The sequence below is a fragment of the Centruroides vittatus genome, unplaced genomic scaffold (assembly GCF_030686945.1).
Source record: "Centruroides vittatus isolate TY-2023 unplaced genomic scaffold, ASM3068694v2 scaffold_946, whole genome shotgun sequence".
NCBI lineage: Eukaryota > Metazoa > Arthropoda > Arachnida > Scorpiones > Buthidae > Centruroides > Centruroides vittatus.
The window spans coordinates 691,459-718,875 of NW_027122723.1; the positions used below are offsets into that span (position 1 = coordinate 691,459).

At 30.7% G+C, this 27,417-nt stretch overlaps 2 protein-coding genes and 1 non-coding gene across 3 annotated transcripts in view; all 3 read left to right on the forward strand.

Annotated features, from left to right (window-relative positions):
* Positions 1–1,861: 1,861 nt before the first annotated feature.
* RpL7A (ribosomal protein L7A) lies at positions 1,862–6,255 on the forward strand. The gene is made up of 7 exons (XM_067288964.1): positions 1,862–2,014; positions 4,393–4,510; positions 4,682–4,831; positions 5,071–5,291; positions 5,643–5,773; positions 5,958–6,027; positions 6,106–6,255. The coding sequence occupies exons 1-7, from the start codon at positions 2,000–2,002 to the stop codon at positions 6,208–6,210; spliced, it is 810 nt and encodes a 269-aa protein (XP_067145065.1). The 5' UTR covers positions 1,862–1,999; the 3' UTR covers positions 6,211–6,255.
* On the forward strand, positions 5,502–5,572 carry LOC136990629 (small nucleolar RNA SNORD36). The gene has a single exon (XR_010883087.1). It is a non-coding gene; the product is annotated as a small nucleolar RNA SNORD36 (small nucleolar RNA).
* Positions 6,256–15,859: 9,604 nt separating the features above from the next.
* Positions 15,860–27,417, forward strand: part of LOC136990586 (F-box only protein 38-like) — a 55,223-nt gene continuing 43,665 nt past the window's right edge. The window contains exons 1-4 of the mRNA XM_067288978.1: positions 15,860–15,954; positions 19,923–20,516; positions 20,665–20,821; positions 25,003–25,165. Of these exons, the coding sequence (XP_067145079.1) occupies positions 19,988–20,516; positions 20,665–20,821; positions 25,003–25,165 (849 nt within the window). The 5' untranslated portion in view covers positions 15,860–15,954; positions 19,923–19,987. The remainder of the gene's footprint in view (positions 15,955–19,922; positions 20,517–20,664; positions 20,822–25,002; positions 25,166–27,417) is intronic.

Sequence of the window (27,417 nt, forward strand, 5' to 3'; positions counted from 1 at the left end):
AAAGACGGCCACTAGACTTGAAGTCTATTCTTTTTCGGTTCGAACGATCATCATAAAATCGAAATTTTTATTCACGTTTATACCGACACGAAACACGAGAATATTATATTTTTTAATTTGTATCACTGTTAACATGAATGTATATGCAAGGAATGATCCGCGAAAATTCGTCTTTTCAGCTACAGGGAGGCGCAAAAATCACGAAATTCGGTGAAAAATCCATACGTTTTACATTAAATTTCGTGACGACGCAATAACGCAATATCTTTGATTTAAAAAAAAAGTAGGAGTGCGCGAGAAAAAAATTATAAAGTTAAGAATTTCTCTATTAGAAAAAATTTGAAGAACACTCAAATTAAATCAAGTAATTAAAAGTAACAGATTGAAATCGTGACGGTATTTTGAAAAACAATGGGAGTTTTATGTGAAATTGACTAAGATAAAGAAGCAAATCTTCTGAACTGATCCAAAAAGCAAGATAAATTTTTCAATATTAATCTAACAATATATTTATATATATATGTATATATTTTAAAGCATCAAACCTCTTAATGTTTCAGTATTTAGTACTGTAGGATTGCCGACAGGGTGCTGACTATGTCAAGAGGGTCGAGCAGTCGCGAAGGGTCATATGTGGGCGATCGGCACTGAGACAGACTACAGTTACAAGAAACCGTTTATTTGACACGAAAGAAGCTTACAAGATTTCCGCGATCTTGAAAGTCCTAGGTCGGCAGCAGCCTCTGGGTCTTCCTCTCCTTTCCAATATAGTCCCATTTTGAAGGAGTGTCCCTGGGTCGCGAATGGCCAATACCCTCGACGTCTCGACGACTCCGGGACGATGCGGTCGACTTCCGTTAATGGAAAGATGTCGATCCGAGATCGGGAGACGGAGACGAAGATGGGCACGAGACACACACACAACAATAGATCCGTTACTTGGAACTTTCGGGAGAAGAAGCTGTCGTGTCCTTGAATTCTCAGATTTTGTCCGTTTTCCTCCGATTCCACTTTCTAATTGGTCTCTCCTCGTCACCTGGTGACAATTCGAAACCTTTCGAGAGCGCGGGAGAGGTCAAAATCGAAGTTTAATTCGATTCCCATTCGGAGATAAATGATCTGCGTTACTCCATTGTTCTATTGTTTAAAAGTTCGCGTCGTTTTCATTAAGAAAAACTATTTCTAACTTCTATTTATTTTCTCTAAAAAAAGATAATGTTTTCCTAAAAATAAATGATTTTAACGCGAATTTCAGTGAGGTTCGGACCTATCCAGAGCCTCACAGTACTTTATATCCGAAAAAATTAGTTTTTTGTCGATATTTTACAAGTAATTTATTTTAAGTTTGTTTGATAGCCACTTCTTAAATAAGAGTGACATCAAGATCATTTTACAATTATTAACTTAATAGTGAGGTTGTGGCCGACATTTTCAGCCCGAAACGTAAATTTGGGTCTGACTGGACCCATAATGGGCTCGATAAAAAAAAAAGGCCCTCTTAGTGATCACGGGCGGAAACAGCCAAAACACACTTCTTTTGGATATCGTGTGGTAACCCATGTGAAAAATATAAAATAATAAGTTAAGATAAAACTTTTCTTTTCTAGACTTATAGACATTATTTCATTCTTTTAATAATAGTACTGTAATATCTTTATTTATTACTTTGATTAATATTTTAATATCACATGTATTTTAGTAATGCTTTAATGTAAACTATTAAAATTAATTTTTGTATTTTAAGAATAAATTTAATTATTACATTATTTTATATTATTTTTAAAATAAAGCAAAATAATAATACTATATTTACAAAAATTGGCTCGTTTTTGGCTAGAGTTAGTAATAGAGGAAGCGTCACACGGTAGCATCGTATGCGTCACGTCACTTTTCCATCATTTTGGGGCGAACTTTGGCGTGGTCGGTTAAATCTATTTCCATCTGCTTTTCGAAGTTGCCTTTTCTTCAAAGAAGAAGCGTAAATAGTTGATTAGTAAAGATGGTTCAACGAAAAGTTAGTATTTTTGAAAAATTGGTTATTTAAACATTCTTAATTTTCTTTTTCTTTCGTATTTGAATAGAAACTTAGGTCGCCATATTGTTCGAGTGTGAAGAGCATATACGTTTTACTGTTCAGTATAATTTACTGAATTCGCTTGAATTCTTTCATAATGATTATTTTTGTGTTTTTAAATAATGAGTAAAAAAGAAACTTTAATTTAGGTTATTTTTCTACTCATTAATGTGTGTTTATACAATACAGTATATATATTCTTTATAAATTTCTATTATATATTATTATATTCTTCATATATTTTATATATATATATAAATTAAAGTTTCTTTTTAAAGATTAAATTAAGAATTTGATTATATATATATAATCAAATTCTTCCCATTGCTGTGTAAAGAATTGATTTTAAAATGCTGAATGAGTTAGGGATAAGGTTCATTTTGTGGAATAATATGATGGACATAGGATCAGAGTGGAGATCTGATTTGTTGGTATTTTTAGGTGTTACAGGCTGTAACACTCTAAAAAGGTAAAGGTAAAATTATTTTGGGCCTGCCTTATTTTGTAGCTTAAACGTTATTTTTCTGATCATTGATTATCAGCAAGATTATGTAAGTGTACTCTTAGATTCAATGCTTATTCTTAAATGGGTTCGATTGCTTTCAAGTTCAGGTATACCCAAGTTCAAATATGGTTTGTTCATTTACTATATCTTAGTCTTATGTGACATTGGAATGGGTAAAACCTTTTGAAATCACCAGTCCAAAAAAATTCTCTGTGGATATTCTATCTAAAAAAAATTTATCTCAAATTACAATATCTCATTCTTTTCTGTCTGAAAACGTAGGTTATGTTTGGATTTGTGGTGTTTATTTTTATTTCTTTGAATCATTGATGATTTTATTTATTGCTGAATTTGTATTGGTAAACTAACATCGAAAAATAACTTTTTTCACAATAGTATACTGACCTAATGATTTGGTAATAATTATCATCAAAATTTTGTTTTAAAAAAAGGCACATATAAGAAGTTTCCAAAACAGTTTCTGGACAACCCCATGTATAAAGTGCTATAAACAAAATACAGTATAGCATCGTTTATCTGAATCAATTGGGGTCTGGGGTTGTTCGGATAACAGATTATGTACAAAAAATACATTAATCTATCCCAGGTTGAAATTCTTCTCTGTTGCGTGTCACTTTTCATTGAATTTTCGTCAATGGTGGTGATAATGGTTTCCATTTTTTAAAGCAGCTGCTTTACATTTCACTTGAACACTGCTGACTCATCTGCTTCTAAACGATTCTACATCAGTTTTTGAGCTATTGGATAGGCTGTTAATCCTATTGTTACTCCAGTCATTTATCCAGTATTTTACTTTTCAGCTGTTATATAACAGTATGGTAATCAGTCATAAGATTGATAATTTTACATTTTTGGACTATAGTAAAGTGTTGAAAAAACTAGATTTAAACCCAAATTATCTTAGCCATTTTGTATATCTTTTTTCAAAAAAAGATTAGAATTAGTTAACAGAATATATTCAAATATAAATTTTAAAAAAGAAAATCAACAGCAATTAGGGATAAGCTCAGAAAGGTCATGGGGCTGCGGTCGTTCCGTGTTGCCGCTACTACGGGAGTGCGCTGCTGTTTGTAGGCATTTAGGAACGACAGTGAAAGAAAAGTGGCGACGCCCGCATTATTGATAGTATGGTGATGGAGGAATCTATAATTCTAAAATATGAGCTTTTAAAGGCAAAAGAAGGGTCCAAATTGTAAATTTTAACCATAAAATGGATTATTTGTTGAAAGAGCATTCAAAATAGCCACAAAAAAAAATTAGAATGCTGGCTACCATTCGAAAAAAATTTGAAAAGACACATCATTACATGCACTAACTTGTGCTTTCACAACTTGTAACTTTTCATTCATAAAACCACATAATGGACTCCGAAACGAAACTATTTGAGCCGTGGAGGACGCCATTCTGCTTTCCACTGTAAACTACTGCTACAAACGGCCTGCTAGCCGTTCGACTGCACGCACACCCACCAGAATTTAGGAACACGTTCCGCAGGAATTTTTAAACGGATGTCGCTCGCGCGGAGGAATAAAAGAACGGTAGGAAGAGTTATCATAAAATAAGATCAAGGTTGGAGGTTAATATTCCTGTCAGGAGTTTAATATAAAGTACATAATAAAAAAACAGGAGTTGATTTGGCTCATTCTTACTGACTAGCAAAAAAATTTGCTTCCAACTTAGCCTTGTTCAAAACTGAATTTATGATCTTTTATTATACATTCTCATTGCATCACATAAAAAAAAGTGTGTAATATTTAACATGCTGTATATTAAAGATTATATTCATTTTTAGATTAAAGGAAAGAAGGGAAAAAAGAAGATTGCTGCAGCACCTTTAGCTGCTAAAAAGGCAGAACAGAAGAAAGTCGTCAATCCTCTGTTTGAAAAGAATCCTCGCAACTTTGGGATTGGTGAGTAGCTAGTATGCCTGTGGCAAGTGGCCTATGATGCTTTTTTGGCTAGGTCCTAGCTGCATATAATTTAAGTATGTTCAGGTAGGATTGTTGACAATTGGAAGAACTCAGAATCTTCTGATAATTCCTTGTAATGTAATTCCTACTCAATAAAAAAAATTTCTATAGGTCAGCATATTCAACCAAAACGTGATTTAAGTCGTTTTGTACGTTGGCCAAAATACATTCGTCTCCAGAGGCAAAAGGCTGTGTTGTATCAACGATTGAAAGTTCCTCCACCTATAAATCAATTTACTCAAACTCTTGACAGACCTACAGGTTAGATTATACAATTATATTATTCATTACATCAAAAATATATCATTGAAATTATAATATTCGGCTTAATTTTTTAACTTAGTATATATAAAGATGTAAATTGATGATGTATTTGCTATCAGTATCAATGATGTTGATAGGCTTAAATCCACCAAACAACCTCTTTCTGAATTTCATTATTATAACAAAATACCTTAAGAGCATTGAGATGGTAATTAAAAGTTATTGTATTATTACAGCTACACAACTTTTTAAATTGCTTGATAAATATCGTCCAGAAACAAAACAAGCTAAGAAAGCAAGATTGATGGCAAGAGCAGAGGAAAGAGCAAAGGGTAAAGATGATAAACCTACCAAGAGACCTGCTGTTGTACGTCAAGGATGCAACACAGTCACTTCTCTCATTGAACAGAAAAAAGCTCAATTAGTTATCATAGCTAATGATGTAGATCCAATTGAGGTAAATATTAAATTGTTTTTAATAACTGATTTGTTTCAGACATTATGATGGGAAATTTTAGATGAATACTATCCAATAAAATTACAATGAATTCATTTCTAGTTTCTTTATAGCAAAGAAAATGCTAGAATGTAATTCTGTGATCGTTATTGCGCTTATAGAACAAACATAGAATATAATTATTTCTAAGCTTAAAATTATATCTTAGCAAAACTTATGATGAATTTAAAATACCTGAATATCAATGTTGCTTTTCATGAGCTTTTTAACACTGAATTATAATAATTTTATTCATATAGCTTTTTTTTTTAAATTGCAATTGAAATTTAATTAAAAGTTTCATTTATACAGCTTGTGCTATATATGCCTTCACTCTGCCGTAAAATGGGTATTCCATATTGTATTGTAAAGAACAAATCTAGACTAGGACGTGTTGTGAGAAGAAAAACTTGTTCCTGTTTGGCACTTACTCATATCAATTCGTAAGTGTATTGACTTTTTAAAATATAGTTTGATTTGCTATGATGTAATTAACAAATTTGAATTTCTTCATCTGAATATTTTTTGGTGAATTATTTGAACTGAGCTATTTTAATTAATTAATACTCAGGTTTTTTGAATATTTAGTAGCTTTTTAATATTAATTTCCTTTATTGTATTTTTTAGTGAAGACAAAGGATCACTGAACAAATTGGTAGAAGCAATCAGGACAAATTTCAATGATAGATATGATGAGGTAAGTATATTTTTTTTATTTTTGTTAATTGATCTAAAATATTAAGTCGGTATATAAAAAATAACTCAATTTTTTCAGATACGTCGACATTGGGGTGGTGGAATCTTGGGATCCAAATCTGCTGCTCGAATTGCCAAGTTGGAGAAGGCTAGAGCTAAAGAGCTTGCTCAGAAAGTAGGCTAAATGCTGTAATAAAAAGAAAATAAATATTGTCAAATGAAAACCTTATTTCCATTTTCCTTACACTTATTTCCATCATAATATAGACATTTTAATTATTAAAAACGTAAGATTTGTTCTAGTTGTATACTCAAATTTTAAATACTAATTTGCAGTTAGGTGCAAATATTATAAAATCACTTAGTTTATTAAACCTTAGCTGTTTATCTTCAGTATTTTATACCAAAATTCATATGCCACAGTGAATGAATGAGGTTAGATTTGGGTTTTTAACTGTTACTAGAAATAGGGTGCAGCTTTGAAGCTACTTCACAACTGATGATTTTTCAGGTAATATTACAAAGTTTTCATTGAAATAGTGGAAATTTTGAATGCCTGAGTAATTCTTCAAGTCCAGATTTGTAAGAATCAAAATAAGTAAAGAAAAAGAATGGATTTTAAAATAACATTTCTAGCGTTGCTTTTTGTTTCAATATGCAGTAAGAAATAGCAGCCCCTAGTGAAATGAGTCTTGCATACTCTAAATTTGGACAAAAGAGGGTGAGTTAACGAAAAGGGTTTTACGGATAGTGACTATGCTAGTCTAGTGAAATTTTTGTAACTTTATGTACGCAAATCCCTGTACGTATTAATTACGTACAGTACTTTTAATTAAAGAAATACAGGTATACCTGGCCTTACGTCGGTAGTTGGTTCCAGGAGAGGGACCGTAAGTCGAATTTACTTGTGTATATAGAGAGATTTCATGTCGACGTCATGAGCATGCGCAATTGTTCAGCGCCATCTTTGTGACTTGTTTACGTTTTGTGTGTGTTCACGTGCGCTTAACTGGAGTCCTTGTGTTGATTTTTTTTCGTCGCGAATATCACTATGGTGATTTGTTGTGTAATTAGGTGTAATGCTAGTTCACTCAAGAACAAAGGAAGATCATTTTTTAAAATTCCCGGCATTATTTGTCATCAAGGATTCCAAACTGAGGAGCTTTCACGACGAAGGCAAACTGCATGGCTCTCGAGAATTAACCGGAAAAATTTCGTTACGAATAAAGTGAATATCAATACAAGGGTTTGTCAGAAACATTTCATTTCAATATTTACGTTAATAAACACTAAGTTATGTTTTAAAACCTAAAAGAGTTTACTGATTTGCTTATATTAATTTAGTTAGGTACAGTGCATTTATAAACGAATAACTAATGTAATTTCAGGCTTTAGCTAGTGCAAACTTATAAACATTACACATTAAAACTAAAAGCAAGTAGGCTATTATATGCTAGTTTCAACTAGAAAATAAAGGTACTGAACAATTTGAATTAAAAAAATTTCCACAGCTGTTTTTAATTAGACTTTTACTTTCAGACAAAAATTTTTAGTTAAGAAATACGTAAAAACACGAGTTTAAACAAATAAATGAAAACATATCTTTCCAAGTAATATTACTTTGCTGTTATTCATTACTTTTACTTTTATATCAGCAGAAACCCAGCCACTTGTTAAATAGTTATGGGCCTCTAAAGATTTATAAGCTTTTATTTGTGACAGGGTGTAGAAATTTGTTGTCAAAACCAAATAGTTTATAATGTCACCAAATTCTATTTTCGGCCACAACTCTTGATCTACGACGAAGTCTGATAAACTGGCTTCGTATGGATCGCCTTGACATAAAGAAATTTTCTCTTCGTACAGAGCTGTATCTCGTCCTGTTAGACTGCTAGAATAGCCCGCAAGAAAAGAATCTTTTTTAACTTAATCCATGATAAAAGAACTGCAGTATTTTTGTACGTTTAAACTAAAAAAAAGACGTCGAATAACAGACTACGTGCAAGCTAAGCGAGCGAAAACTACCACAAAAATGGCGAATGGGCGAAGCAAACGTGTGTTTTATCACGTGACATGCGACCTTGAAACCTCTATACGATGTAAGTCGAAACGACGGTAGAAGACGCCAATAATGAGCACTTAAAGACCGCTAAATAAGACGACAATACAAACACATGTTTTTGTGTTTCGTTCTCTAGGATTTATGATGATCATATTAACATTTACTGTAAAAGTACATATTTTAATATGATTTAATGTGCTTTTAATGCTTTTCTAGTGATATTACGACTTCAATATTTGTGGATGTAAAGTCGAATAAAATGACAAACTTGATTTTTATTTTTCCATATACTTTTTTGACAAACGACGTAACTCGAGGTATACCTGTATTAGGCAATTTGAGGGCAAAAGTCGCAAGTTCTTTGAATTGGGGATTTTGTAATATTTTTTGCTAAAAAAACCTCACTTTCATTGGGTATTCCACATTTCTTAAATTGAGCTTCGTCTATCCAATTGACAAAAGGTAATTTCCTGTATTGCTCTTCAATCATATTAAGATTGTCTTGTGCTAAATTCAAAAATGGCAATTCAGAAAACTTTGGTCATAAAGCTTGGTTTAAAATTATATTTGGACTTAATTGCGCTAGATCTGAAATAAATTCATTGCCGATGGAAGCCGTTGTTGAACTCGATTTAACGGATTACGCATTCGCTTAATTCACTTTATTTACATACAAAGATCTCAAGAAAGATATTAAGGGAGAAATATTGAAAATAGCCAAATTCATGGGAGAAGAATACGAAAAAAGTACTTTCAATGATTCAACAATATTAGAAAATATTATTCATTACAGTAGTTTCGATTATATGAAAGAGAGCAGTAAGAGGAACATTGATGTGTTTTTTGAAAAAGACAAAACGGCTAGAAAACAAAAATGTACCTCCAATGATAATGAAAGTTGTACAAAATTTAAATAAAACAGGAAAAGATACAAAAAGCGGCTCTTATTAGAAAAGAAATTATTGGCGATTGGAAAAATCACTTTAATGAAGAACAAATACGATTGCTAAATGAAAAATTGAGGAACGAACAAAAGACAGTGACGTCACGAATTTGTGGAAAGACATTTTTGGAAATAATTAAATATGTAATTTTAAGACATTTATTGAATTTATAAAATAAATTTCGAAATTCTATTAAAAAGTTTACTCTTCATAGATAATAATAACGTTATATAATTACAGAAGATTTTTCAAAAGAACTTTTTCTTACAATATAAACTTGCTACTCGCTATAAATTGTAACAATTATTCGTGATAAAGATGATAATGTTTATCTATACACTAGCAGATAAGCCCGGCGTTGCTCGGGGAAAAAGTAACGCTAGCGAAGATTAAGATTTAAGATCAACATTATAGCCAATCTTACCCGTTTTCACAGAATGCAAGAATTAGATTCCCCTGTTTCCAGAATAATTAGAGAAATTTTACATGGGTCTAAAAATATGTTCAATTTCTTGCAAAAACGCAAAAAACCGCATTTGCGCCTGTAAATGTTGCACATCGCTTTCTCTTAAGATTTAAAAATTAAAGAATATTCAATGTTATTTTTATGTACAGTACGTTTCTTTGCGAAGTTATATTTAATTATAATTTTCTTTTAATTATACTGTAATTATATTGACAGATTTTCAGACATAAACTCTTTAGAATTTTTATCACTTTTAGATGTTAATAATTTTAATATTATGAAAAACAATTTTTCCAAGCGTGTTTTAATTCTTTAAATTAAGTAAATTTTATGGGAAATTTTTTGATTTATCTAAATTACGTAGTGAATCGCAATATTTATATTCGTGTCCGGACTATATTGACGAGTAACTCTTAAACATAAAACTTAATACAATTAATGTCGATCCGAACAAAGACGTACTAAAATAATTATATGATTTAATATCATTAATTTTTACGGTACCATCTACCAGCGTGTGTGTTCAGCGCAGTTTTTCGACCACGAAGCAAATTCGTACCTGTACATTGGCCAGAACACTCGGTCGGAGGAAAATTGTGGTCGCTCTAGCGTTGCTTTCGATAGAAAGAGAGCTTTCAAATACTGTACGTTGTGGAGTCGACGACCAGCGACTTTTATGATAAAGTAACTAACGCCGAATAGAGTTAAAATTAAAAAAACAACTTTTTTCTATTTTTGTTTGTATCATATCAATTTGTATTATGTATGTATTATTTGTATTTTAGAATTAAAATACATAAATTGTTTATTTTTATCATTTCCAGTATTTGCTTAAAACTTTTATGGAAATGTGAGGTTCCGGACAGGTCTGACCCGTCACGAAAGACGCGAAAAAATGGTTAATTTAGAGAAAAATTTATTAGTTTAAAAAAACATAGGTAAAAGTCGCTTGTAGTCGGACACTCATTGTTTATATCAAACTGCCAGGCAGAAACTATAAATCGCGGAAGGAAGTCGTCCTATGATCGGTGAAAGATCGAATTCGTCTTCGATTTTGACTTTTCTCCCGCTTCAGGTAAGAGTCTCGTTACGCTTAGTAACCAGGGACCAACCACTCGGGAAGCGTGATTGAGGAAGAATGACCAATCAAATAACGAAAAAAAAACGGAGATTAATATAATCCCCCACAATCGAGGACACCTCGTACTCGGTTAACGTTCCGAATAACCATAACGCCGTGTGTCAACGCGCAAAAAGAAAAAAAACAGGTTTCTCGTCTATTGTGTCAACCTGTAACCCGTGCCACTTCGGACTTAGACCGTGTCCCCGACGCCAACGGACGAAGTCTTCCCGTGCCTTACAGACTTGTCAACGCCAATGTCCCGGAGCCACTTTCGATCGGCCATCAAAGAACCACATCGACGCCCGGGACGTCCGAATTGTTGGTTGTCCTAAAGCAAACTATTTTGTACATAGTATATGTTTATTTTGTGTTAAAATAAACGGTTTTTGTCAGATACTTGTCGTCTTTCTCCTACGCCACCACGCACGTACGAATGGACCTTAGACCTTACTGACGCGCAATTAACTGATTGCCCCTGGAAGTCGGCTTCTTACAGAAACACAGCTTCCCTATCATCAAATGTCACGGCACGCCACTGAGTTCAAGTGATCGATGAGAATACACCCAATTCTGTTTCTAAGCCAGACACGTTCTGAAGAATACGTGTAAAAAATTGATGTAATTAGGGGAATTTCCCAGAAATTTATTTTCAAATTAGAACGATGAATAATGCGAAGCAAGCTCCGCATATACATGCGACAAAAAGTTTTAGAACTTGGATCGTCGTGTTAAAGTAATTCGTGTAAAATCCGAATTGGATGTGTAATTTTAAACGAAAAGTTTGAAATGACACGCAGATTATCTAATACCACACCTACATGTAATGCTGATTATCTTATCTTAACATGTTAGCTAACGTGGTGGCTTGGCAATAATGGCAAGCTCGTCATAGAGTGTCTTATCTTGCCATAGTCGTCGTAAGGTGAGTTGATCTTCTGATTATTGAATCAATTTTAAAGCGGAAAAATCTCAATATACCTTGTAGAATTAATTTTTTGGGCTGATTCCTACATTGTCTTTTATTGTAATTACTTTTTTATTTTTTTAAACTCTTTCCGCCCTGTGGGCACTAAGAGGGCCTCTTTTAAAAGGCCCATTATGGGTTCGGCCAGGCCAGGCCCACAATGGGGCGACCGGGTGGTGGGGGAAGGGGCCCGACATATCCGAACGGACCACCCCGAAAAATTCCTGGGGATTTTTCGACCCGTTCGGATTCGATCCCGGGTCCCCCAGAGCGGTAGGCTGCTACCTTGACCGCTCGGCCATCCGGCCGTCTATTTTGTAGCCTTATATTAACATCAAGGTATTTGAAATCCTATTTATTAAATCGTTTTAACTTAAAGAATTATCTGAATGAAATGTAATAACTTTAAATGTTGAAATACATTGAGCTACTAGCTGCTGAAAAGTGTTATTTTCTACCTCTGTCCGTCCGGATATGTCATGTCCCGTCCCTTCCCATAGGCCACGCTATTGTGGGCTTGGCCGAACCCTTAATGGAATTGTTGAAAACGCCTTAGTGCCCAAAGACCAAGAAGGATTTTTAAAATACTAACGAAATTTCCGAAAAAGTGGCCTTAACATGAATCTAAATAGATCAGATCACCAACTCACTACAAATACTCGGACATTTTCCAAATAAGAACGGAAGAGAAGCCTATATTCTGGATTAAGTCCATCATTGAACTCGACAATTTTTTTTAGGGGAGTTACTCTGAACTTCAACTCGTATTATGAAAACTTTCAAGTTGTTCGGAATCCACGTCAGTGTGTCTTTACAAAACTTGAACAAGGAAAGTGATTACTGTATTCTGTTTACATGGAAGAATTAATGGCGTGTTGACGATATTTAATGAGGCGTTGCTTTCTTAGAAGGAGGAAAATCATAAATTGACGATTATGAAAAAATGAAATTATGTTTTAAACAATCTTTCCATATTACTACTATAATCTTGTCAACTTTTGGGCTACAATCTAAAAAAATTATGTATATCTATAATTTCCCACTAGTCCGTTTGTCTCTTTCCTTGATCTCGTGAATGGAATTAGATAGATGAACGATGAGAATAGATATGAAAACCTGGGACAGGAGGCCCCGATTAACTATATAAGAACGTCCGATGCAAACCGGAAAGTCATGTTATTTCAATTAAAAAAATTCCCCTAAAAGGTGTTAGATATATCACCGGCACGACTCTATTGTTAAAGGAAAAGTACGATGTACAGGGATAAGCCACCACTAATTTGAGGTGGAGAGCTAATTTTAAATTAAATAAATCAAAAATATGATTAAAAATTGAAGCCCGGCGGCATTGCGACAATGTCACAATAAATAATTGCTCGTTTTAATCAGTGATTAATTTCTTGTTAAATAAGTTTAGGACATCGGACTTATTTGATTTTGAATAGTCTAGATAAAAATTGTTAGCTTAGTTAACAAAGTAAAATTCAATGGAGATAAGCGGTTGCGCTTGTCTTAGTGTGTCTTTTTGGTCTCAGGTTTGGCTGGCAATAAAATGAATTAAATAACCAGATAATTGCAGTTAGTGCTCAAGGAAATTATATTTCCTTTTCTTGGAGTAATCTATTCAAATATTTTCCTTATCTGATTAATTCTAAGAAATATTTTGTTGTTTCATGGCTTAAGAACTGCTCCGACACTGCGCGCTTGTTTTATTACATTGTTTATTGTAACAAAAATGTAAAAAACAAAATATTATCATTATTACTAAGTACACAGATGGTCTTGTTGGAATTTGTAGTCGTAATGACTAATACGTATCCCAACTAGAAAGATGATAACTATTTTAAACAACCAAAGCTGGTTCGAGCACGATTGCAAATACGACTATACAGCATACTGTATTTGGAATACGAGAAAAATATTTGTACAAAAGTCATATCGAAGTTTAGATAGCAAATTTGGTTTTCCAATAAATTGCAATTTAACAATTAAAGGAGGAGAACAATATCGATTAAACAAACTCCATTTTATCAGGTTTACATATAAAAACATGACATAGTTTTTAAGAGAAACGGCATGTTTCCCGATAAAGTGGTTTTAATACAGCTGAATGAACAAGCCAGTGATAAGGATTTTTTTCTAACATTAGGAAACTAAGAATAGAAGTGAAGCACTAATGTACAGAAAAAACTCTAACTCTAGAAAATTTCTAGAGTTGAGAGTTAGGTCGTGGGTTCGCGCTTCGCCAGAACGAGTTGGTCACGTGGAGTTCTCCACGTCTGTAACACCTAAATAGGGGCCAGTTACCCTTAAAAAGATCTCCTAAAAGGCATTCCCCCTAGGCAGATCGCTTAATTAACCCCCGTATTCACCAAAACGAATTAGAGTTGAGTTAAATGTCGAGTTATTGGTAAATTGGTATTCACCAACTTCAAATCTCGAGTCAAACACTGGTGGGCTTATTCATTAAAGACGTCAGGCAAACGTGCACAAAAAGACGCCATATTCGCATCGTCACAATTTTATATACAGTAGAACCTCGATTATCCGGATTTTTGATTATCCGGATTGTTCAAAATAAACAAAAATTGTACGAATTTGCTGATTTGCACTTTGCGAATTGCGACACTATTTATGTACTGTACATACGTGATGGAATGCATGGAACAAAATTTTGAAAAGACCATTAGTAAATTCCAGTAACAGTAAAAAGTGGTATAGGAGACCGTGCGGAAGCAATAACACAAATTTCAATATGTGCCGAACAGCGCCGGATTAAGCCTCTAGCGGGCCCTAGACAAAATTTAAATTGGGGCCCCATTTAAATAAGTTGCTTCTAAACAAATCTTATATAATGTGACATTAGCGTAGCTAGCATGGGTGACACCCGGTGCGGATATCGTGGTGTCACCCCAAGTTACACCGTAGTGTCACCCTTTTTAACTGTTTTATAAAACACTATTGAATTGTAATAACTTCGCACTCGAGCAACTTGAACGCTACATCGAATATGCGATGTCGCGACGTATAAGTTTAAATTTAGAAAATGAATCATAACCATACATCAGTATTACTATGAGAGGCGGCCCTAGGAATATTTCTAGATGGTGCGAGAGATCTCGTGGGGGAGATTACTTCTGACGCACGGACGGCTGTTGACCTTTTTTTTTTCTATTAGGTAATGGCTACTGATGCCGGGCCCCTCCGAATTACGGGCCCTAGACATTTGCCTACTTTGCCTATTCGATAATCCGGCCCTGGTGCCGAATGTGACGAAGAAGATGTAACTGAATGGTTAAATTGCGATGCGAACGATCCTAGATTCCAAATTTTGAATGATGAGGAAATAATTAAAGAAATATCTGCCAGATGAACAAGATCGAGAAGAAGAAGAAGATATTTGCGAAGTAAGAGATATTGGTCCTACACATTCTGAAGCTTTTCAGTGCTTAGATGTCGCCATGAAGTGGTTTGAGAGCTAAGAACAGTGTAACTCAGGACAACTTATATGTCTTAAAAGTATTCGCGATTTAGCAGCTTCAAAAAGAACAGCTAGCTTTAAACAAAATTCGTTAATTGAATTTCTTAATAAAAAATAATTTAATATTGAAGTTATATGTAAATCTAGACAAATAAAAATTATTCATACTATATGCATTGTCAATTATTACTTTTTCGATTATTCGGATTTTTCTTTATCCGGACTACCTTCATCCCCAATTAGTCCGGATAATAGAGGTTCTACTGTATATTCTATCGTCTTCGATGTGCTTAAAACCATCGACACGTCTAGCGTCATGTTATTATGTAGAAAAATTTGATTACCACAGAATAATTTAAATTTCTAAGAATGATGTTTGTTTTCAAATATATATTTTTTCCTATAACGTCATTACAGAAACGTTTCATTGAAAGTTGTTAAATCGTATTAAATTTATTTGTCCACAAAATTGTTATATTGATTTTTTCGAAGCCAAATGACAAATTTTATAATCTTACAATTTAAACCGTTACAAACTATAGATAGATCTTGGTTACAAAATATCATCACGCCAGTAGAATTTACGGAAATTTTAAATATTTTCTTCTATTAAAGTTGCAATTTGAACAAAAAATATTAAATTAAAATAAAAATAATTTAAATAATTTAATAAGATTTATTCATTATACATCATATTTTTCAAATTTATTATTATTATTATTATTTTATAATAAAAGAACAGCAGATGTCGCCACTTGACATTTGGAATGGGTCGTCGTGAAAGTTAACGTGTTGATGGTGTTTTAAATCATTAGATATGCAATGAATATTACTTTTTGATAAATTTATAAATTAAAAATGCCAGAGATGTTTTTATTTTATTAAAAGGTATGAAATGTGAAGAAATATTCAGCAAACCAAGTTTTCTTATATATTTTATGGATAGAAGTTACTTTTGGCCATTTAAATATACAGTGTAAGTGTTGTTTACATACAAAATAACCAAAAGCAACTTCTGCTATTTTATGTTATACTTATAAATTTAATATAATTTAATATAAATATAAATATAGAATACTTAAATATAAATTAAAGTATTCTATACATTCATCTCTTACTGTTTGAAGCATAAAACAAACAAAATATCGCCATTAATATAGCCATTACTATAGACAAAACTTTCAAAAGATCAAACTCGGAGATATTTTGTTTCTAAAATTTAGTTTAAAAGAAATCCAATACTATATTCTGCTCATTGATTCCCTTTACCACTAGTCCAATCAAACAGTTGATTTACTTCAAATAATTTAAGCTTATCAGAATCACCTTCAATGAATTTTAGAAATATTTTTATGTGCTTTCAGAATAATAGATACTTGTACAAGTATGTTTATCTCGCAAGTGCCATATATAATTTTTAATAATTAACTACAATCATTACACATGGATCATTTTGACTTTGTTTTTAAATTAATCAAAACTTACATTACATGAAAATTACTTTACATTATGAATGGTTGCCTAACACTCATATTTCAAAACTAGAAATGGAAAAAATTATTTATCAAAACAATTTGGGAACATGTTTTTTGTACATTCTTTACATACTGCTTTGGAACAAGCAAAAATTCATTGATTGATTATTCAAAAATAATCAATCAATATCCATTAATACTTCATCAGTTAAATTTGTTGATGCCTTATGAATTTTCAATTACAAAAATGACTTATCAAACAAGCTACATATTCAATTGTATTATTTATATTTCTTGAAAATCAATGAATATACTTACATTTTATACAAATGGAAATACTAACATAAACAATATACAAGGTCTAAATGACCCACACAATGCTTCACAACCAAAATGACAAGCCGGTCAATGGTAACTTGTAGAATACTGAAAAGTAAATGAAAAACATATTGTAAAAACAGTGACATCTTTTAACGAATCTTAAGTGAATGGTGGTAAATTTAAAAATCTGCCTTTTTTTTTTTTTTTTTGTTTTTTCAATTTTAGAAATGGAAAACTTTTGTTTTTTTATATATATATTACTTTCTAAATATTGTCCCAGTAAAATTAACATAAGATATAGTAGACACTGTTTGTTATCTGTTGTCTAATATTATCAGAATTAGTTTGTCTCAAAACATAAAAGTTAATTATAATTATATTTAATAAATCTTCAAGTTAATCATAGTTTAACTGTTTTAATATCTTTTTAATGTTAGAATTAATAAAACTAGTTAATCTTATTTACTTACAACACATGTTATCAGGTAGATATTGTTATATAGATGAGTCCCAAAATAATTACAGTAGGCAGATTCTACTACACAGGGATATATATATAATAAGATGTATTAAATAACTCCTATTTTTTTGGAGTTGACAATCTTTAATCTATAGTTTTTTGAAAATTTTTAATTACTTTCTGGATATTAGGCATTAGTATTAAATTTCTTTGTGTTTTACATAACAGATTTTTATTTACCAGAATAAGGCATAATTAAAATAGAGATGTATTTATTATAATAATGAAATTAATGGTTAAGTTACATTAATTTGATTGTAAGAAAAAATTTGTAGTTGAGATTTCATGAAAAGCTTTATCAATAAGTTTAAATTAAATGTTAAATATTTATAAAGACATTTTTCACTGTTTTAGAATGTTCATTTAATAGAAAATTTAATATGGAAATAAAATTTCACACACAAATAAGAAATTGATATGAATTTAAATATTTCAAAATTCACAGATTTTTTATTTAATTTTATTAAAATAATTCAATGAAGTTATCCAAGAAAAACTTCAAAGTACTAAAGTGGTATTACATAAACATGAAATAAAACTGTTTAAAATAATAATAATAATCTCTCATACTGTGATGCTCCCAGGCCAAATCCAGTCTGTAAACATATTTGACACATCTCTTATAAGATAGAAATAGACTCACTTTTAGCATATATGGAATATAAAAAATATTTGTGGCCTGCTTACTTTGGACTTATGCACAATTTGGGCCCTACTCTAAAAGTTTGAGCAGTACTGCCTCATACTTTTATTTTTTGTTTATTTCCTTAAATAAACAAATTCTAGCTTTGAGAAGAATTTAGGCAGAAGAAATAAATGTTAATTTTTATCCTATTTGAAGTTAACTAAATTTGTATGAATTTGTTGGCATTAGTGCAATAAATAGTATTAATATATAAAAGATTTTATTTACAAAGTTCCAGTTTAATCTGGACCATTAATGAATTTTAAATATACAATATATATATATATATATATATATATACAGTAATACCCCGAACTTATGCGATAGGTGGGACCCAGCGATAACCGCGTAAGTCGGGGTATAATTTCGCATATAAATACATACAAATTATTTCTAATTGGGGCTGGAGACTAAAGAAAACAATAAGTTAGAAAAACATGTTTAATAAAATCTTAGATAATACATATGTATAACAAATTATATTATTAAAATGTAAACCGAAGTTGTTTTGATGTAGAAGGCTTCATAAAATCTAACAAATTCGTCTGACGGCTCAAAGATTTTTTTTCTCCCGCAAAATTTCCTCGTAGCATGCTAATAATTTTTTTATTTCTCGTTTTGTAGAAGAAATGCGCTCTTCGTTGGAGTCTATATTTTCTAAAATTTGTAACCCCTTTTCAATTGAACTGAGGCCTTCTGTCAAGTTTTCACAGCTTCGAGAATTTTTTCTTTACCTTTTGTAATTGTTCTGATCATCAATTCCGGTAGATCAAACTTCTTTCCAATTCACAAATTTTCATTTTTGTGTCAAAGTCTTTAATAACGTTAACTTTACATTTCAAAGATAAAGTGTTTCTTTTCTTGTTTGATGCAGAAGAACCAGTTCTACTTTGTTTAGATGACATAGTAGAGTCTCTCAAGTCTCCGTAGATATAACAAATGCAGAAATAAATAACACAAAATAAATTGTAGCTATGCGTCGATTCCGCGCAACACGTCCGAACATGTAAGCTGAACAATAGTGTGGGGGAGTGAGTAATCAAGAGTTGCGTGGCGCTCAAACAAAAGACGAATCGACGAGATTTGAAAATCGTGTAACTCTGGGTTCGCATAAGTTGAAGTATTACTATATATACTAGAATACTATACAATGTGTAGTGAGTAATCAAGAGTTGCGTGGCCTCAAACAAAAGACGAATCGACGAGATTTGAAAATCGTGTAACTCTGGGTTCGCATAAGTTGAAGTATTACTATATATACTAGAAACTATACAAATTTGTTTTGTAATATATTAAAAGTTATTTATCTATTCATTTTGTCCAAAATATATTTTTTATGTTATAAATTTTGGCATATTTAATTTGTTTTAGCAGAATTTTTTTTATGAATATGTGATATTATGGCACATTATGTATTTTTTTTGTAATGATTACTATTGTATGTTGAAATTATGGAAGAATATAGTTGAAATAGGGAAGAATATTTTGAAAATGCAAACAATTTTCAAAGTATTTTTTCCTATTTCCATATATATTAAATCTGATATATATTTCATGCTTAGAAGCAATAAATTAGAAGATTTATTTAATTTTTACGAATATTTGTTTTAAATGATTCTGAAAATGTACTAAATAATAATCAAGCATATACTTTGGAAATTATATTCACAAAATTACAGATGTAGCTAAAATATTATGAAAGATATAGAAATAAAAGTTTGCTATTAATAGACTAGAATTATATATTTGATTTTTTATATCATTATTTTTATGTTGATTTAAAATATTTTTTTTTTACTTAAATATGTTTAAAAGTTCAATCTGATGAAAAATGGAATTTTTGATTTTTTTCCAGGCCATGTTTTACTAGGGTTATGCTTGGCCTTCTTCAGTTCTTACAATAATCATTTATGATAAACAATGTATTTAATTAGTGATTTAAATCTAACTTCATTATCAAATGAGTTGCTTTGTCATATTATTAGCTTTCTTCCATTAAAAGACATACTCCATGTTGCTGTTTTGTGTAAAAAACTAAACAATGCTGTATATATGTATTTACATTTATGTAAAATATTGCATTTGACTGATAGTAATCTTTTTGAATATATGCCAAATTCAATTACTGATGAAAATTTGAGAAATCTTTTCAAAAAATGTTGTCATTTGAAAATTATTTATGGTCTTCACTCTCGTCGCATAGAACATCGAAGAATAAGACGACAAGCCAAACTTACAGTTCAAGGCATTATTTCAGCTCTTCAACAATGCACGCACTTAAAAGCAGTAGAAATATCAAATGTCTTTTTAATGGAAAACATTTTACGAAGCTTACCTCAAGTTAACATCATTGGTCATTTCAGAAATCATGATAGCACATTTCCACAAATGTGTCCATACAAATTGAAATTGCCATCTTATTCAAATATCTCATCTCTTTATCTTACAGGTAATAATACATTTGAAATTCTATTATTATTTTCTTTTAAATTAGTCCTGAATTTTAGTTAATTTTATTCTACTTATATCAGTTATTTTCAGGAGTAAAAAAAAAATTTTAATTTTGACAAATTACTGATTACATTATTATTTTTCAGGTGTAAAAGTAATGGAGTTAACTTTATTACCACAGTTAGAACATCTATATTTACAGTGGATTACATTTGTTAAACCACATCCATTTCAATTATTTGGAGCTCCAAACTTGAAAACATTTGTAATGAGACATACCACAGGACCTGATATTAATCTTCGGTAATTCAAATATTTTTCCTTAAACTTCTGAATATATGCTATTATTATAAATGATAAAAAGACAAATGATAAAAAATATCTAGTTAACATCAGTTAATTAGATATTTTTACATATTTGTGAAGTTAGTATCATTAAATCAGTATAAAAATTAATGAAGTTAAATGATTAACTTTTTAAAATTCAGATTAAATATAAATATTCTGGATTTGAAAAGTTAAACATTGAAAAGCTAATTTAGAGATTGATTTCAGAATCTAGAAATTTATAAACATTAAGTCCAGTGTTATTCAGTCCATGGTGACATTCAATGTTGATATGTATGTCCTAAAGTATTGTCTCTGCTAGCCACACACACTTCATTTTTAAAGTTTAGACTAGTGTTATTTATACATTAACTTTGGTTGTTTTGAGTGTTACTAGACAGTATCTAGGCTGTCTACATGTGATGTCACAGTAGTGACTTAATCTAGATCAGTGTTTCTCAAACTTTTTGCTCATTTGACCCAATATATTTGTAATGGTTCCAGAATCCAAATGTTTGTGATATAAAATTTAAAAAAAAAACCTGATAAACTGGAGTCACTATATATTTTATAATGAAATAAAATTATGCATTATTGATAATAACTTCTACGTGTGAAATGTAACATTGAGTACATTTCTATTAAGAGCGTTCAGGCCAATTTTGATTTGTAACAAACAATTTTGTTTTTAATATTGAAATTTAACTATTAAAAAATACAAGACTAATGACTAAATAAAACACTGTTTCAAAGTTATTCAGCAGCCTATTTTACTTTGAAAAATATTAGTTTTTTTTTATAAACTTAATGAACCACTTTTTAAAATGTACTTATCCAGATTGTAAGATTTTTCAATTTTATTGTGTATATATATTATATATATATGTGGGTCCACTGGGAGGTCAGACGGAGTCGGGCCTCCTTTTTTTCGGTCAACAGGTCGGTAAGACCTGCCCACTGTCGAGGATGGCTGTCCAGTCAACTAATTACTTGTCAGGTCAAGTGGAGGAGGAGAGGGGGCTTGTTGATAAGACAGAGGCGAGATTCGAATAAATGACACCAGTTAAAATAACAAACAGAATTTATTATGAGACAATAAAGAACAGTTACACCGGATAACATTGACAGAGATATTACGTACTAAATTAGGAAAGTTTGAACCTGAGAGAGAGTTTACAAATAAGTGGTCGTCATACCTCAACAAGTATTGGAGTCGGAGGACTGAGTCAATACAGAATCCAATCATAGTGGCTTAGAGACTTCGAGTGTAGAATTTCGGCGTAGAGGCTTCGAGTCCGACTAGAGGCAGGAGCTATGAATGATGACCCCTCTGTCCTTGCTCCCCTCCTTTTTATTTCGTCCCCTCATTAATTTTCTCACCAATTAGCGAATTTTGTCTTTAGTTCTGTTGTGACTCAGTTTCAAGTTTCGAGGGGAGGGGAAATACAGTCATTCCCCTAAGTCGGGTCGGCTTTTGGTTTAGAATTTGGTTATTGATGTCGAAATAAAGATTAATTTAAATTTATATTTTGCCGGTAGATTTGTATTCTCACATATATATATTCTTTGTGTGTGTGTACTTTTTATAGTTTATTGTTATGTATGACAATAAACCTAAAAGTTTGAATAAACAAGGAAATATTTTCAAAACCATTGCAACTTAAATGGCTTTATGACAATGACCTTATGTAAAATATCTATTTTGATTTTATTCAAAGTAGAAAATAGAAATCAATTTCATATACACACATTCTATAATCTTAATTTTATTACTAAATGATAATCATAATTACAAGGAAAAAAAGTTGTTAAAAATTTTCAGTACTTAAAAGATGCATCTATTGTTCCTAGTTTTTAGCAAATTTTTCAGTAATACAAGTATCACAAATATTTTAGCAGAAGATAGTATCATTTGGTGATCAATAGTTTGAGAAATGCTGATCTATATTATTTAACTGTACAGTCTGTGTAAATAAGTCAACATAAATGAATGTTTACTAGTAACCATGATAGCTGCTTATGTAGTTTTTTTTATTCTTTCCAACCTGTGGGTACTTACCAAGTTCTTGATGGGTTTGACTAGGCCCACAATAGGGCAGCTGGATGGTGAGTGATGTGGCCTGACATAATCAGGACAGATCAACCACCAGAATTCAATTGGGATAGGATGATGCCTCAACTGCCTCAGCTATCTGGCTGTTTGATCTTTTTATATTGTAACACTATGAAAAGTTTTATGCAGGTTAGAAATTGGCTAGAATACATGGGACACCAGATGGCAATATATCCATACATAGTTTGCAACACTGAAACTTGTTACCAGACAATGTATAGTCTGGGGAAACAAGTTTAGGCACTATTCAAACAATGATACTCAATACACACTAGATCTGAACAGGTTTAATATATATATACTGGATGTAGACATGAAAGTGTCATTATGTAGACTCACCTTTATAGTTATAATCTTTACAATTTGATACATAACAATACTAGATATTAAATATTTTTCTTACTTTTTGAATAATAAACTTGATTTATTAACAATATAATTCAGATTTATTTATTTTCATTTAAAAAACTTTGGAAAGGAGGTATTGTCATGCTGAAGATTTTATTTTGAAGATTGTTGGTTACTAATAATGACAAATAGAATATTTTCAAAAAATGTGATATTAATGGAATACTGATATAAAACTTAATGAGTGCATCTTTATTTTATCAGAAACTATTACTCAAACATTAAAGTTTAGAATACAAAACTACAGAAAACTATAAAGCTAACATTTGTAATGAAAGAAGAACCAAAAAAATTAGCAGAATTAGCAATTATTCAAGGGCTTTACTAGACAGAGAAACAAAACTTGTTTTCTGCAAATTTACATTTTACTCATACAATATTTATATACAAAGGAACAGTGGTTGATAATTGATTAATGTGCCTATTTTAAAATTTTTAGGTGTAGAAATTAATTTAATATCTGTACTTAAATATTTTTATTCTTTATATTTTCATCTTAATTAACCAATACAGTACTTGAAATTAATTGTTTGCTCAAATATGAGTTGAATTTTTAATTTAATTCTGAAGAAGCTGTAAATTAAAGAAATTATCAAAGTTTTGCTGATGTTTCTCATTTGCTTTAATATTAATGTTACTGAACTGTATATGAAGTTATATATCACTGATTTAGCATGTATATTCTTCTAAAAATTTACAAATATTGTAGAACACTTGTGAAAAAGGCATTGTCACTTTTCAATTCTAAAATTTTAATAAGCTCTAAAAAAACACTCCAGACATCAGCAATAGCCTACAAGCAATGTTGTCAATTGTGGCACTATTTCATCATTATGAATTTGCTTTTGATATTAAAAATTGAAGACACAGTCTGTTGAACAGGAATCATCATTTCTTCAGTTTCAATGTTTAGAAATACAATTTTTGACAACCTACCTTTCCTTGTAGGCTACTTGGCCATCAAAATTAAAAACTTCCCTTTAAAAGCAATGAAAAAATATATATCCAATTAAACATTGAAACTGAATAAATGGTGATTCCTATTTTAACAGACTATTTCAATTTTTAATCCTTTAAAATTAGTTACCATGTACAATATTCTATAGTTCAATTGTTTTTGAATTGAAATTTATAGTGGATATTATTATTTACATTTATCTAGTGTGTTATAGAAAATCTTTTCTCTTTATTATAATTTGAAGTGACATTTCATCCTATGTAATGAAATTATTTAGTATATATTCAGAAATAAGCCAGCAAAGATATTCTACTGTTAAAAGAACATTGATATTAGAAAAGGTCAAGGAAAAAGTTTTATTTTAATATTTAAGACTTGTGTTAATTAATAATTTGATCAAATAATTTAGAATTTAATTTTTTAATATCCTAATTTAAGGCAATAAAATACAGGAAAATATAATAAGATTTTTTTTTCACTTTTATATAAAATTAATTAAAGCATGAAATTTTATTTTGAAAAGACAGCTAAATAAAATCATATTACTTAAGAAATCCTATTAATATTTTCGTGAGTTTAGACTTCATTTTTATAGATATACAAATTGCAAATCAGATTAGTTTTTAAAATTAACCCATATTATAATTATGCCTATAACTTGTTTATTTTATATTTTAGATATCTTCCATTAATTGTTGCTCTAAGTGCCTCGACAGCATTAGAACGTCTTGAATTAATAAGAGTTCCAATTATAGGTGGAATGATAAAACGAGCTGTAGAAAATAGTTGGCAGAATGGTGGCTTCTGCAGATTGCGTACTTTAATAATTTCTGGTTGTAGAGTAAGTGTATATTTCAATACTTTAATTTTTGTATAATATGTAATTTTTGTGTTTACATGACATTTGACATTAATGTAATTATTTATTTATTTAGTTTTTTATTTAAAAAAAATATTACAAAAATACTAATATAAATATGTTTTTGTATCGTCTGTATTTTATATATATATTGTAAATATGCCATCTGCCATTTTTAAATTAAATATATTAGTATCTCTGTAATATTTTTCTAATATGTGTGTGTATACACTGGAACCTTGCTTAATGAGCACCTCGCATAATGAGCAAACCAAATTGTAAAAAAAAATGACTCGCTTAACAAGCGACATTTTGCATAACGAGTGACAAGAAAAGGGAAAATCCCAGATTGTGCGTATGCTCCATTAGTCTGTTTAGCACTCGTATCTGCTAAGATGCTAGCTCTGCTAGCATCTTAGTATCACTTGTGATCGCACATTTTTCCAAACTTGTGTTCACACATATTACATATAAACATTAACAACCATAGCCTGTTATAATAAACACGCTAAATGATATGCCAAATTCTTGGGCTGTGTAAAGGCTATAGTTAAATATTAGAAATTAATTAATTTGACTAGAAGTAGGCAGTTATGCTTCCATCTAGTATTAAATTTAATGACCAATTCCAAATTAAATTTTAGAAATGTCTAAATTAAAAATTAATTATTTATAATTATTAAATTTAATACAAGATGGAAACATAATTGCCTACCTCTAGTCAAATTAATTAATATCTAATATTTAACTATATAGCCTTTACATAGCCCAAGAATTTGGCATATTGTTTGGCATGTTTACCAGACATATTATCTGTGATTTTTTTTGTTTTCTGCAAATTGAATTCACATTCCAGGTTGGTTCATTCCATGCTAGAAGAAAAGATAAAGATGATTCAAGCTCCTTAACAATGCATATTGTATAATTTTCTTTGCATAAATGTTATACATAAAATATTTTTTTCCAGCAAGGAACGCATTAACTTATTTTACATTAATTTATATGGGAAAAATTGTTTCGCTTAATGAGTGTTTTGCATTATGAGTAAGATTCTGGAATGAATTATGCTCTGTTATGCAAGGTTCCATTGTAAATAGATTATCACCATCAGTCACTTATGATATCTCTGCAACATATATATACACACAACCCTATTACAGTGCCAAGTAGCAGATTACAAGCCACACATGGCTCTTCTAAACTCTGACTATGGCTCCCATATAGTTACACAATTTCTTTTATAAACATGGTGAATACTAATAACATTTTATCCATTATTATTGTAAGTTTGGTGACTATTATATAGTGTGAGATCAAGAATCATGGCAGTGATTTCATCAAATAAAAAGTCACTGACTGACTATATGTACATACAGGAATCAGAGTTTCCTGATTTTCAGGGATTGATTTCTGTCTTTCAAATGCTTGTAGTAATTCTGAATATCTTATTTGAAAGATAAATGTTTACCTAGATGGTGTGCAAAATTTCAGATTTTTCTATAAAAGCCAAAATACAAGCGATTAAAAAGCACAAAACAATGATGAAGAAAAAGCTTATTTATATCTTTTTTCAGGATTATTTACATATTAACACTGTAATGACCATACAAAAAAATTTTTGGCCAATCCTATACCTTTTCTATATTTCACCAGAGACCAACAATATACAACATGAAGATAAAACATAAATCCTCTTTAAAATGACTGACAAGATATCGTTAAAAACATGTACATATAAAACACATGACACTGACCTTTCTTTGTAGGATCCAACATCAGTTACTTCAAACAGCACTGAAAAGTGAAATATAGAAAAAGGATTGAATTGGCGAAAAAACTTTTTGTATGATCTTTACAGTGTTAAGAAGAAACACTGTTTTATCTTTTTCTTCATCATCCTGCACTACAGATGCTTCTAGAGAAAAAATTACTCAGTCTAGAAAGCTCATATTTTAAACTTAAGCCTCTCTCATTATTAGTGAGGTGCTTGTGAAACTTCTAGATCAATAGGTCAAAGATCATGGGGTCCCCTATAGATCTATTTTATTTTTATGGCTTAATTTCTGCTTATAAGTATAAAATGACTTTGAAATGAATGATCTATATTCAACATGTTATTCAAAATAACAAAAGCTCAAATTTATGTGAATTATAACTCTTTATAATGATTTTACTAACTGGTTCATTGAAAGCATTTGGTTGGCATCCATTGCTGAGTGCTGACAAACTGTACT